Source organism: Leucoraja erinacea, chromosome 9, assembly GCF_028641065.1.
Source record: "Leucoraja erinacea ecotype New England chromosome 9, Leri_hhj_1, whole genome shotgun sequence".
Classification (NCBI taxonomy): Eukaryota; Metazoa; Chordata; class Chondrichthyes; order Rajiformes; family Rajidae; genus Leucoraja; species Leucoraja erinaceus.
In genome coordinates, this window is record NC_073385.1 from 60089977 (window position 1) to 60102658 (window position 12682).

A 12682-nucleotide genomic window follows, 5' to 3' on the forward strand; every position below is an offset into this window, starting at 1 on the left:
TTTGGTCAGGAGATATTTCAGTTGAAATTTTAACGTTAATTCTGAAGTGGGAATGATGGAAACAGCGTTTATCAATAATTTTTTTTAAATCTGGTGCGTACAAACTGGGTATCTTCATTGCTGTTCACAACACGTACATCTAATCTGAATGTCCGGTAATGTGGCGTTTTGACACCTTTAAACATATTACCAAAAGAACATTTGCTGCAGTTATGTCCTTTGGCCATCTCTTGTCAGTTAGTGTAATGTTTAACCTGTCAGATGGGTATAGTCGGTTTTAACAGCTATTATCATAAAATGCCTTTAGAAATTTCCTTGCAACCTGTATATTTTGTTATGGATAAATTATGTGGGAAGCCAGAGTGTTTCTGTGCCAATAGCAATAACGACCCATGCTATGGCCATGTTATGGTAATTTTCGGTCCTTCACAAAAAACATGCTTGCATCAATCTGTAGTGTGCATGGTTAAGTATATATGTTACCATGGTCCAGGATTTATTGACACAGGTTGATCATACACTGAATAATCCAACCACATTTTTGTTTGGAAGTGGAAAGAACTAATAGGAATTGCGTTAATTGCAATGTGTAAAAAGAGTTGAGATATTGTATTATAGTTTTGCTGCATGTCGTGGTATATATTATGTCTTGATTGGTGAATATGTTTCGTTTGTGAGTTATTTGAAGCAGAAATAATATGCGAATGGAGACAAAAGTGCTGGAGAAACTCAGCGGATGTGGCAGAATCTATGGAGCAAAGGAAATAGGCAACGTTTCGGGCCGAAACCCTTCCCCGGCCTGATGGGTTTCGGCCTGAAACATTGCCTATTTCCTTCGCTCCATAGATGCTGCTGCACCCGCTGAGTTTCTCCAGCACTTTTGTCTACCTTCGGTTTTCCAGCATCTGCAGTTCCTTCTTGAACATAATATGTGAATGCTTCGTTGAGCATAATTCTAACTGGTAACTACGCACTTCGTCCGAGCACATTATCGCACGCGTTATGCAAACCGTCTTAAATGACCACCTAAACTGTCATTTGGCAATCTAAAAAGCTGTCAAGGTTGCCCAGCTAGCAACAGGGAAAAATAGTTAAGTGAGAGCCCTGCCACCTCTTTCCAGCTTCCATAGATACCTCTCCCTCCGCACCTTCTTGGTTCACTCATCCCTTCCCACCCTTCTTTTCACCCCCCCTCCCCCTGTGACTGTTCCCTCCAACCTCAGGAGATGTAACACCTGTCCCACTCCTGCTCCTTCGCCACTATCCAAGGACCCCAGCAGTCCTTACAGGTGAGGCAGAGGTTTATTTGCATCTCCTCAAACCTCAACTGCTGCATCCAGTGTTCCTGATGTGGCCTGGACATCAGCAATACCAAGAGTAAACTCAGAAACTCTTTCACAGAACACTTCCACGTGGTACACCAAGGCCTACCTGTTTGCTGACCATTTTACCTACCCTCATTCCCACACAGTCCTTTCTATCCTGGGCCTCTTCCATTGCCAGAGTAAGACCACCAGAAAAGTGGAGGAACAGCACCATATACTGCTTGGGTTTCTTACACTCCAATCGTATGAACACTGAACTTTCCAATTTCAGTAAACTAAAACCCCTCCCCTTCTTCCCCCACTTTCCTCCCTACCCCCGTCCCCTGCCCCCCACCTGGACTTGCATCTATTTCGCCCCTCCCCTACATTTCTTCCCCCAGCTTCACAATTCGCAACTCTTCACTGGACAAAGTTTTGATCTTCTTATTTAAGAGGAGATATATTTGTGTTGGAGGGTCAATAGATTGATGTCTGGGATGAGGTGTTTATTTTGTGAGGAAAACTGGAGTGTGCTGGGCCCATATATTTGATTTTAGAATAATGAGATCTTATTGAAATGTAACAAGCTTGACAGGTTAGATGCTGAGAGGATGTTTTCCCTCCATGGGGAATCTAGAACAAAGGGCCATTGTTTAAAATAAGGGGTTGCGTATTTAAGATGGAGATGAAGATGAGATCAGAGGCTTGTGAATGTTTGGCATTTGCCACCAACTCCCTCGTAGACTTGAAGAGGTTGAATCTTTGAACATATTCAAGGCTGAGATAAGCAATCGTCATTCTATATGGGGTTATGAGAAAAAAGGCGGGGAAGTGTTGTTGAGGCCAATATCGGGTCAGCTGTATTCTTATAACAGAGTTGGTTTTAGGGATCCACGTGGACTGCTCTTGTTTCAGTTTCTTGTTCTTAACTAGGTGTAGGTGGTTCAACTCTTGCCTTAACCAATGACACTTATCAAAGCAAAAATTACATGTTTTGATGCTTGTAGATTCAACTATGTCATAAATGAGAAGTTATTCAGCCCATTTTGCCCTTGCCACCTTGAAACTGCACTCTGATCAGTCCCTGTTTCCGCCACCGATTTGGGTGTTACCTTGTACATAATAACAACTTGGTTCTAAAAATAAAGGTCACACAGTGATGTTGGGCAGCATCCTTGGAGAACATGGATAGTGGGACAGTAACATTTTGGGTTGAGACCCTTCTCCAGACAGATTTGGGGGGGGGGGGGGGGGGGGGGGGGGGGGGGGGGGTGAGAAGAAAGCTAGGTGGAGGGGCTGAATGAAGCGTGGCAGGTAACAGGCGAGAGGGAGTTTGATAGTCAGTTGGTTGGATATGGGCCAGAGATGAAAAAAAAGTGTGAAACAAAGGTTTGAAGAGTTGCGAATTGTGAAGCCAGAGAAGGAATGGATGGGGCAAGGGGAAAATAGGTGCAAGTCTAGGGGAAGGGGGGTGTAGGGGGAGAAAGGGGGTTGTGGAGGGAAAAGTGATGGGGTGGGTGGTGGGGTTGTTAGAGATTACCTAAAATTAAATAATTCAATGTTCGTTCAGTTGGGTTGTAAGCTCTGACGTGCTGTTCCACCATTTCGCATGTGGACTCACTCTGGCAATGGAGGCCCAGGTCAGAAATGTCAGCATGGTTTGGGTGGGAACGGATGAGTGAACTAAGGAGTTGCAGAGGGAGCAGTCTCTGCGGAAGGTGGAATGAGGTGGAGATGAGAAGCTGTGACTGGTGGTGGGATTACATTGAAGGTGACGGAAATGTCGGAGATGTGTAAAATGTGAAGGCTGGTGGGGTGAAGCGTGGAGACCAGGGAAATTCGATCCTTGTTCCATCTGGGGCGGAGGTGGAATGAGAGCGAGGACGCGGGTGAGGGATCCATTTGTGACTGCTGAGGGGAAACGATGTTTACTAAAGACCACATCTCGGATATCCTGAAATGGAAAGCTTGATCTTGGGAGCAGATGCGGTGGAACAGAAATTGTCAAGTCATGAGAGTTTATTGTCATGTGTACCAGATAGGACAATGAAATTCTTGTTTGCTTGAAAGTAGGGGATAGCATCTTTGTACGAGGCAGGGTGGGAGGGAGTGTAGCGCAGATAACTGTGGGAGTCGGTAGGTTTATAGTAGCTGTCAGTCAATAGTCTGTCCCCTGTGATGGCGACAGAGGGATTAAGAAAGGGGCGAGACGTGTCAGAAGTAAGCTGGGTGAATGTGAGGCCAGAGTGGAAGTTGGTGATGATGTTAATAAATTCAACGGGTTCTGCAAGGGTTTGTGAGGCAGCCCAATTCAGTTCTAAAACCTGTGTTTAAGAGGGAACTGCAGATGCTGGAGAATCGAAGGTTACACAAAAAAGCTGGAGAAACTCAGCGGGTGCAGCAGCATCTATGATGCTGCATAGCATAGATGCTGCTGCACCCGCTGAGTTTCTCCAGCTTTTTTGTGTAACCTTCAGTTCTAAAACCTTCTTGTGTCTGTTGATATGAGGCTTTTCAACAGAAAGATGTGTGCCTGAAAATTTTAAAACTTAAAATCTTTCTGCTTATTGACCCTTTATTATCAGTGGAAGTTGGTACTTTCTATTTTGCCAGTACTACCCTCAATGTGAATCACTTTTATATCCTCTCATTAAACCTTCCTGCTTCTATCCTCTTATAGCTAAAATCTCTTAAGTCTGACACCATCCTTATGCCACCTACCCAAAGACTTAAGGGCCTGTTCCACCAGCATGCGATTGCATGCGTCTAGCGCACCAAACATGGTGGCTTGAGGCGTACGGCCTCGTGGGGCCGGTCCCGACATCATACTCACCGATCAGCTGGGCAGGAGGCGGGCCGACTGAATTTGGACGTCGCACGGCGTCGGGCGGTTACGTCATCACGCAATGGCACGCCAGATGGTGACGTCATCACGCAACGCCACGCGATAGGTGTACGCCGTCAAGACGCTGCGTACGGTGTTGAGACGCTGTGTTCAACGTCGCGACGCTGCGTACGCCCGTCGAGGCGCTGTGTACGGCCTCAATGTGGCTGCGGGCCATCAGGCAGTTGTCGTGCGGAATTTCTGGACAGTGTCCGTTTTTTGGAGCCCCGCGCGATGTCGGGACCAGCCCCGCACAACTCCATACGGCTCCGGCGATCGAAGTGGACCGGCCCGGCGAGGCCATACGGCTCAAGCGATCACATTAGGTCACGCTAGCCGCATGCAGTCGCATGCTGGTGGGACAGGCCCTTTAATATCTTTCCTCAATGATGTACCTGAAATTGTATTCAAGACTCTGGTTGGTCCAAAGCCGGGAAATGTTAAAAATTACTATGGCTTCCTTGCCTTCTTATTAAGTATCTTTATGTCTATAGCCAGGAATCCTGCATGTTTCTTTTAAGCAGCCTTGTCAACAAGGAGGTAATAATTTAAGCACCCAGCACACAAAGAACTGTGCACATTTTAACATATTTTGGCTTTTGTTTTTGGTACAATACAATTAACAGGGTCCAAGATAAAACTGCAAAGAGGGACCTTATGGCAAGGTTTAGATAGTGGCTGTGAGAAACAAAGTGTTATTCTGGATAGAAGCTAGATGGGAACAGAAATTGATTGGGATAAGTTTCGAGATCAATGTATGTTTCAGGGTATGTAATTACACTGGGTGGACTGAGGCCAATTATTTTATGAGTAGGTTGTTGCAGCATAATGTGACTTGCTCGCTGATATATTCTGTCCACACCAGCTCTGTACGTATAAAACACAGAAGTAGGTCATGTGGCCCACTATTCCATCTATAATAATCACATTAACCGTCCGTCTGTCCGTTGCCTTCCATATCCTGGAGATTAAGGTGCGTGTCCAAATATATGAATGTTCTAAGATCACATGCCTCCACCGCCTTCTCAGGCAGTACATTCCAGAGTGCGGCCGCCCTTTGAGTGGGAATAAAAATCCTCCAATCCCATCTCCACATTTTAGACTTCTGCCCTCTTCTTTTAGAGATCATTATTGGGAAACGTTTCCCCACTATTTATCCTATCTGCCCCCTTCATAACTTTAAATATTTTTGTCAGGTTCCTGCCTCATCTCCACTGTTCCAGAAAACCAAAGCCACCATATCCAGTCTCCCCTCATAACTGAAACATCTCGGGCAACATATTGGTAAATCTCCTCTGCATCCTCTTCACTGCCATCATGGTTCTAAATGCTGAAAATGGAAACGGGTTCCATGAGATTCCTAACGATATCAATAGTAGTGCTCTATTGATAGATTTTGTGCATTGATGATTATGGTTGGTCGAGTGACTGAGACTGATGCTGGAACATATTTAGGCAGCAGGTGAGGTCATCTGTTGGCCCCTGCAATGGTGAACTACCCACGTACCTGTAGAGTGTGCAACCTCCAAGATAGACCTATAGGCTTCAGCTTGGGCCCGGCATGTCACGCAAAGTTGTCCAACTCAATGAAAACATGCAGCTTATGTCTAAAACCTTGATTCCCATCCCTCTTCCTTAGCTGCACTGGCAATCCAATATAGTGCTGGCAAAGTTATCCACAGGTTATTATTATCAAATCTCATAGCCGGAGTATGCAAAACTCCAGTTCTGCCACATTACCCAGAAACTCCAATCTGGTCCACATAGTATCTAGTCATGTTTGATTGCACATGCTAGAGACAGACATCTGCGCAGACAAAAAATTGTGAGAGTCAAGACAAATAGATCTGCCCTCGAACCTCCTTTCTCATTAATAACCCGACAAAACTGCTGCCTGGTTTTCACCTGTCATGACATGGGTGGATGGGCTTTAACTATTGCCTGCCTGGAAACAAACAGAACTAACCAGTTTGCATGTGGGTGCATGATAATCCCCTGTTCAAATGTTGGATGTGTAGGAAGGAACTGCATTTGCTGGTTTAAACCGGTTAGACACAAATTGCTGTAGTAATTCAGCAGGACAGGCAGCATCTCTGGAGAGAAGGAATGGGTGACATTTCAGGTCAAAACCCTTCTTCAAATGTAGGATGGTTCGATATCTCATATTATTGACATTTGCTCACAGATCAAGCTTGAGGATGGGTATAAGAGGCATTCACCACAGAAATGGACCCTACAACCCAACATGTCCATGCTGATCATCAGGTAATTCCATTTAGCATTAATGGTTGGCACTTTGTATGCATTGGCTGATTCAAGTGTTCGCTAGATACTTTAATGGAACCAAAGCCACTGCAACCATTGTGGTATGGCTTGGTCAGGATTACTCTATCTGTTAATAGAACCTGCAGTATACCTGACTTTCCCATTCTTGCCGCAGAATTTGGTGCACTCTTATGCAAACTAGCATTGTCAAGGGTTGACTATCTGATCAGTGTTGAGTGAAGGTGAGAGTTCAGCTGGTCACCTGTAGGGAACACAGCCATTTACACTTGTGTTGCATTGCCAGCGAACAAAATAAATCCCAAGATTTATTTTGTTCATTTTTTTAAGTGTTGAAAACTTGTTGAAGGATGGAATAACATTTTTTTTAAGTGATTAACTTGTTGAAGGATGAATGATATTGCTGCTTTAAATCAGGTTGAGAGTAGAAAATAGCATCTGCAGTTCCTTCCTAAACATTGAGAGTAGAGAAGATCTACTTCCAGAAGGTGGCACTGTGACTCTATAGCTCCATTTGGGCAGGAAGCTACATTCAAATTCAGACTCCATCGAAAGTGACAATGGGACTTCAGGAACTGCAAACTTGGATTAAAATTCATCTATTTAATTACAATTAGTAGCTGCAATGTTACAATTTATCAAACAAAATTTGCTGCACTGATTTGATAAAATTAAGTGTGCTCAGTGCCAAAGATTCATTCTCTCTCGTATATAACCTACCCCTCTCCAAACCCCAAATTCCTTTACTCCACTTTTCCCGTGGAGCCAGTTTGGAAATGGCCCATTAACCGTGGTAATAAACCATGCGGATCAATGGATTGACCTTTAAGGCAGCATAGTTAGCCTTTGGTTTGGAAAGACACATATCTGGTGAGTTTTGAACGGGATCTGTCACTTGTATCCCCTCTACACCCACCTCACTCCTAAATAACCACTCACCAGTGTGGCATAGCTTTCTAATCATTGTTGTATAGAATGAGTCTGTCCTCCAGCAAATGTCAGCATTCCAAGGAAGAAACGGTGAGCAGAATAAATTATTTAAACAAAAAGTCCACGTGTATTTCTACCTCCCCGGTTTTATCTGGCAATCTGTTATTAGTGAAAGAGGCAAGCATGTGGTCCTTGTGAGCTTTACCATGGGTATTTCACTGAATTGTATGTAATGTTGAAGCCATTTAATACAATCCGGTCTGTTACATCAGACTAATTCTCCCTTGGGCAGTATCCACGGTATTTTCTTTTCCTTTTTTTCCCCCCCAAGTAGATGAATGCTGCACATGTAAACTGTGTGGAATGTTGTACATCACACCTCTGGACAAACGTGATTTCTTGTCCTTACTGACCTAAGTTGGCTAAAACTTGCAAGATAGTGCGACCTAGGGCTCTAATAATAAAACTAACTCCCATGTGTCTTGAACTTGACATATTATCTTTTGCATATGTGTTTATTTATTCTTTATTAAGATGATCTAAATGAACACTAGATAATGTAACACTTGGATTAGATTATTATGCTATACAATACTGAGAAATAGTTTAATCAGATTTAATCAGTGTAATATTGCTCTTTGTATATGAAAACCATGTGCATGACATCTCGCCCCTCTTTATTGAGCCATTTTACTTGCTTTTTGATTTTTTTTCCCATAATTATCTGCAACTTCTCAGGAAAAAGCCAAAATGTTTATAGAAGACTTAACATTTGGCTTTACTTCTATGTTTATAATTGGAAAAAGATCCAGAACCTTCGAACAAAGTGGGTGTGAGCTTTTTTTTATCAGTTACGGAGGGATATCATTGAATTACTGCTTATTTATACGGTAAAGAAACAATAGTAACGCTAGTCACTTCTATTTTAACAATTCATTTGCTCAGACATTTGTGGGAGGTGGGGGTAATTGACCTAACTTTTCGAAAACATTTAAGACCACTCATTCCAAATTCTTTTCTGGAAAATGATTTAAAAAATATTCTGAAATAACTTAATGTTCAGTTGGTTACACTTAATTAAGTGTTATTCAGACATTATCAATAGTTTAAAAACAAAGAACTGCAGATACTGGTTAATACACAAAAGAACAGAAAGTGCTAGTGTAACTCAGCAGGTCAGGCAGCATCTCTAGAGAACATGGATAGCTGATGTTTTGGGTCTCGACCCTATCCATGTTCTCCAAAGATGCTGCCAGATCTGCCAAGTTACTCCAGCACTTTGTGTGCCTGTAGAAATTGTATCTCTGGTATTTTCAGTCATGGAGTGGAACATGGAAACAGGACCCTTGGGTTACACTATCTGGCAAACATTTATTCTAAGCAAAAATTAACCACTGGAGAAAACTCAGCAGGTCGTACAGAATATTTGGGTCAAGACTCTGCATTCGGGCCATTGCAGGGTCTCAAACTGAAATATCAATATTCATTTTGCCCTGTAAATGGTGCTCGACCTACTGAGTTCCTCAAGCTGCTGGGTTTTTTTTTTGCACCAGATTCTGCCTGCTGAAACTTCTTAAATTCCCATTTAAACTAATCTCGCACTACTATTGTATGATGGAGTTTAAATTACCAGTGGTCAAGTATGTTCCTTTTGTTTAACATTAAAACATTTCTACAGTGTACATTCACATTCGTCTTTGTCCTGCAAAATACGTTCACACACACACACACACACACACACACACACACACACACACACACACACACACACACACACACACACACACACACACACACACACACACACACACACACACACACACACACACACACACACACACCGTCTCATCCCTTCCCTGCATGTGCCAGATCTCCATTCACCCGTGTCTTTAATGCTACCTTTGGGAATGGTACAATAAATTTACTGCACTGAGGGAGCTCATTTGCTTTTTGAGGAAGCAGTAAACAATGCAGGCTCTATATCTCGGCCCAGTTTGTAGCCAACTCTCTGAGTGATCTGTGATTGGAGTTGCAGATGTAGGTACTGTGTGCAGCCACAGTAATGGGTTTCATATGCCTGCACTTCAGTTAACCCAAGCAATCTGCCATGTGTGATGACAGCTGATTAGGTTTTTATAATCTGGTGAATTACAGCTTATGTTTGAGAATTGGTGCAACCTGCTCTTGTCACATGTTAGAACCAGGCAGTTAAACTCAAAACAGGTTTTGCCACCTCTGTCACGTAATGCAGGTTTTGCCAATGTTCGTTCTTCCCACTTGTCGATTATTCCAGATTGGTGTACAGTGCCAGAGACTTTAATAAGTACCTCCAACATCTTTTGCAAGTGGTCATGCTTGCAGTGTCTTGTACAGATTAGTGTTTCGCAGTGCACTGTGATCATGCTTGGAGTGAGTGCGTGCATGTCATTTCAAGAGCAGTGGACAAACTCCATCTTACAAGTTCATAAATTCATAAAACACAGTGGCGCAGCGGTGGAGTTGCTGAAGTTAAAAGAAAGTAAAGCACAGGATAACATACTCTGTAGCGCATTGTCACAGACTCGTGTTTAATCCTGACCACAGGTGCAGACTGTACAGAGTTTGTATGGTCTCCCTGTGACCACGTGTGTTTTCTTCGGCTGCTCCGGTTTCCTCCAACACTGCAAAGACGTACAGATTTGTAGGTTATTTGGCCCGGTAAAATTGTAAATTGTGTGTAGGATAATGTACGAGTGATCTCTGGTCGGCGTGGACTCGGTGGGTCAACCGTACAAACTCCGTACGGATAGCACCCGTAGCCAGGATCGAACCCGGTTCTCTGGTGCTGTAAGGCAGCAACTCTTACCGCTGCACTACAATGCTGTCCTTCTGGAGGGCCATCCTACTTCTTCAGGGGACTTCAGGAACCTCTCCTGTGCTTTACTTCCTTTTAACTTCATTCATACATTTCCAATTTGTTGAACCTACCCCTCCATTATTTAGTTTAAAGCCCCATCTACAGCTCTGTGGCTCGCCAGAACCCTGGTCCCAGCAGGGTTCATGTGGAGTCCATCCCATTGGAACAGGACTCTCCTTCCCCAAGACTGATGGCAATGTCCTCTGAATTCAAACCCACTTCTCCCACACCAATCTTTGAGCTCAACTTTTTAATTTTCTTGACCCTATTCCAATTTGCTCATGGCTCAGGTAGCACTTCAGAGATTAATACCTTTTTGGTTCTGCTTTCTAATTTAATCCCTAGCTGCTCAAATTGTCTCAGCGTAACCTTTTACCTTCTACTACCTACATCATTGGTACCCACATGGACTGCGACAGACAACTGGATCTTTCCCCTCCTAATCCAAATTCCACAGCAGGTCAGACGAGATGTCCTGAACCCAGGCACCAGGCAGGCAACACAGTTTATTATTGTCCGTTACCATAGCCCTATATCAAAATATGGGTTAAAATATAACCTATATCTTGGATGTTCAGACCCATTGAGCTGTAAAAAATAGTTCTTAACTAATACATAAACTACAACGGGGCTGGATGTGAAGTGTATAGAATCAATCATCGCCGTCAGAATGGTCAGTGGGTAATGAAAGCTTATGGATCCTTAGTCTAATGGCTCACTGGGCAAGGGCAAGAAGCTGGCAGTGATTACTCTAGCACCAATGGCTAGTGGGCAGGTTGTGATGGACAGTCTGATTATGGTGTCTGGTGGGAACGGTCAGAGATCATTGATGATAAATCTACCTGCATAGGTTCGTGAATAGGATCAGAGACTGAGTGAAAACTCTTAACTATAATATTTTTGGGAAAGGGTTGGGGACTGGCAAAGATCAGTTGTTCAGAGTCCTATGAATAGGGTTAAAAGCTGGCCATTGTTACCCAGGGTATAACAGTTAATGGCAAGGTCAAAAACTGGTGCTGTCTGCATTGGTGAGTGGGCAAGGTATAAGATTGGCAATGGTGAAAATAGGTGCGTGTCCTCTAGCTTGGATGTATTAAACAACAGCAAATGCAAGATTCTAGGCTAGCTATTAACTGTGGGTAAGATGGCGACATCTATTAATTCCTTCAAGGGAAACAAGATTACGGAAGTGGTGGCTTGTGGGCCAAGTTTGCTTGGGTCTGTATATTCAACAAAATTCCACCACAAGGTAATCTTCCCCACCTCTCCCATCACAGCATTCGAAAGGAACTTTTCCCTTCACAACCACTCAGGTCTACTCTTCTATCTGCAATTGAGATTAAATGTGATTCAAGAACAAGTAATTCTACCATAGCAGGATAGTTGCTTGTCTAAGAAACCTGGTGTTATAGAAAATCACATTATAAAGACAGTTGTGTCAACGGGGAAACGGGCTTAGGGCCTAAAGAGTTTTGTACTAGCAATGTTATTTTTCCAGGAAAACTTTCAAAAATAGAAATATATTACTCTTTTCAACAGCAGTAAATCTATTTTGTTATTGCAGTGTAAAAATACCGAAGTGATATATTATAAAGTTTACTGGACGATCATTGCATAAGTGTCTGTAGACGCACTTGCTTGTCAATTGTGATGGCTACCCTGGTTAAAGTAGCAACTGTTCGGAAGAGATAGTGCTGTCTTATTACTGTAAATAAATATTTTTTCCCTTGTGCTGTTTAAATGGTAGCCAATTTTTTTTTACTGCTTGTCAATTTCTAAAGTAATTTTGAAGTGGTTCTCTACTTCCTGATCAAAATCATGTTATAACCAATTCGGCCTGCATAATGCAAATAATGTTCCCTAATTTATCTTGTGTTATGGTAACACATTATAACAGAACTACCTATTATATTCCATTACGTTCCATGGTGACTGGAATTGGCTCAAGGCGACGTGTACTGGGGAGAATGGCTATCTGCTCAAGAGGCTACTATCTGCCCATCCAAACTCTCTTGGCTGCCTACTAAGCACAAGTAAATAGCATGATGGAATATTTTCCACTTGCCTGGAAGGATACAGTTCAAAGAACTCATCTGAACAGCAGGACAAAATTGTCCACTCGATTGGCAGATCATCAACCAGTACTGTAATATGATTGCTACCCAAGGTTTCATTTAGTTTAGAGATACAGCACAGAAACAGGGCCTTTGGCCCACCCAGTCCTCGGCAACCAGTGATCCCCGCACATTAGCACTACACACATTAAGGACAATTTACAATTTTACCCAGCCAATTAACCTATAAATCTATCCTCCGCCTACGCCGCATCTGCTTCCAGGATGAGACGTTACACACCAGGACATCGGAAATGCCCTCGTTCTTCAG

The 12682-nt window shown here is 43.1% G+C and overlaps 1 protein-coding gene across 2 annotated transcripts in view; it reads left to right on the forward strand.

Moving 5' to 3' along the window:
* dnajc17 (DnaJ (Hsp40) homolog, subfamily C, member 17) overlaps nucleotides 1–12682 on the forward strand; it is a 105787-nt gene that overhangs the window by 9106 nt on the left and 83999 nt on the right. Inside the window, exon 1 of one of the 2 annotated variants that reach the window (XM_055640952.1) lies at nucleotides 6392–6453. The exons of the other annotated variant lie outside the window; for it this stretch is intronic. Coding sequence (XP_055496927.1) covers nucleotides 6415–6453 — 39 coding nt within the window. The 5' untranslated portion in view covers nucleotides 6392–6414. Of the gene's footprint in view, nucleotides 1–6391; nucleotides 6454–12682 lie in introns of those variants that run through there. 2 annotated transcript variants of the gene reach the window in all.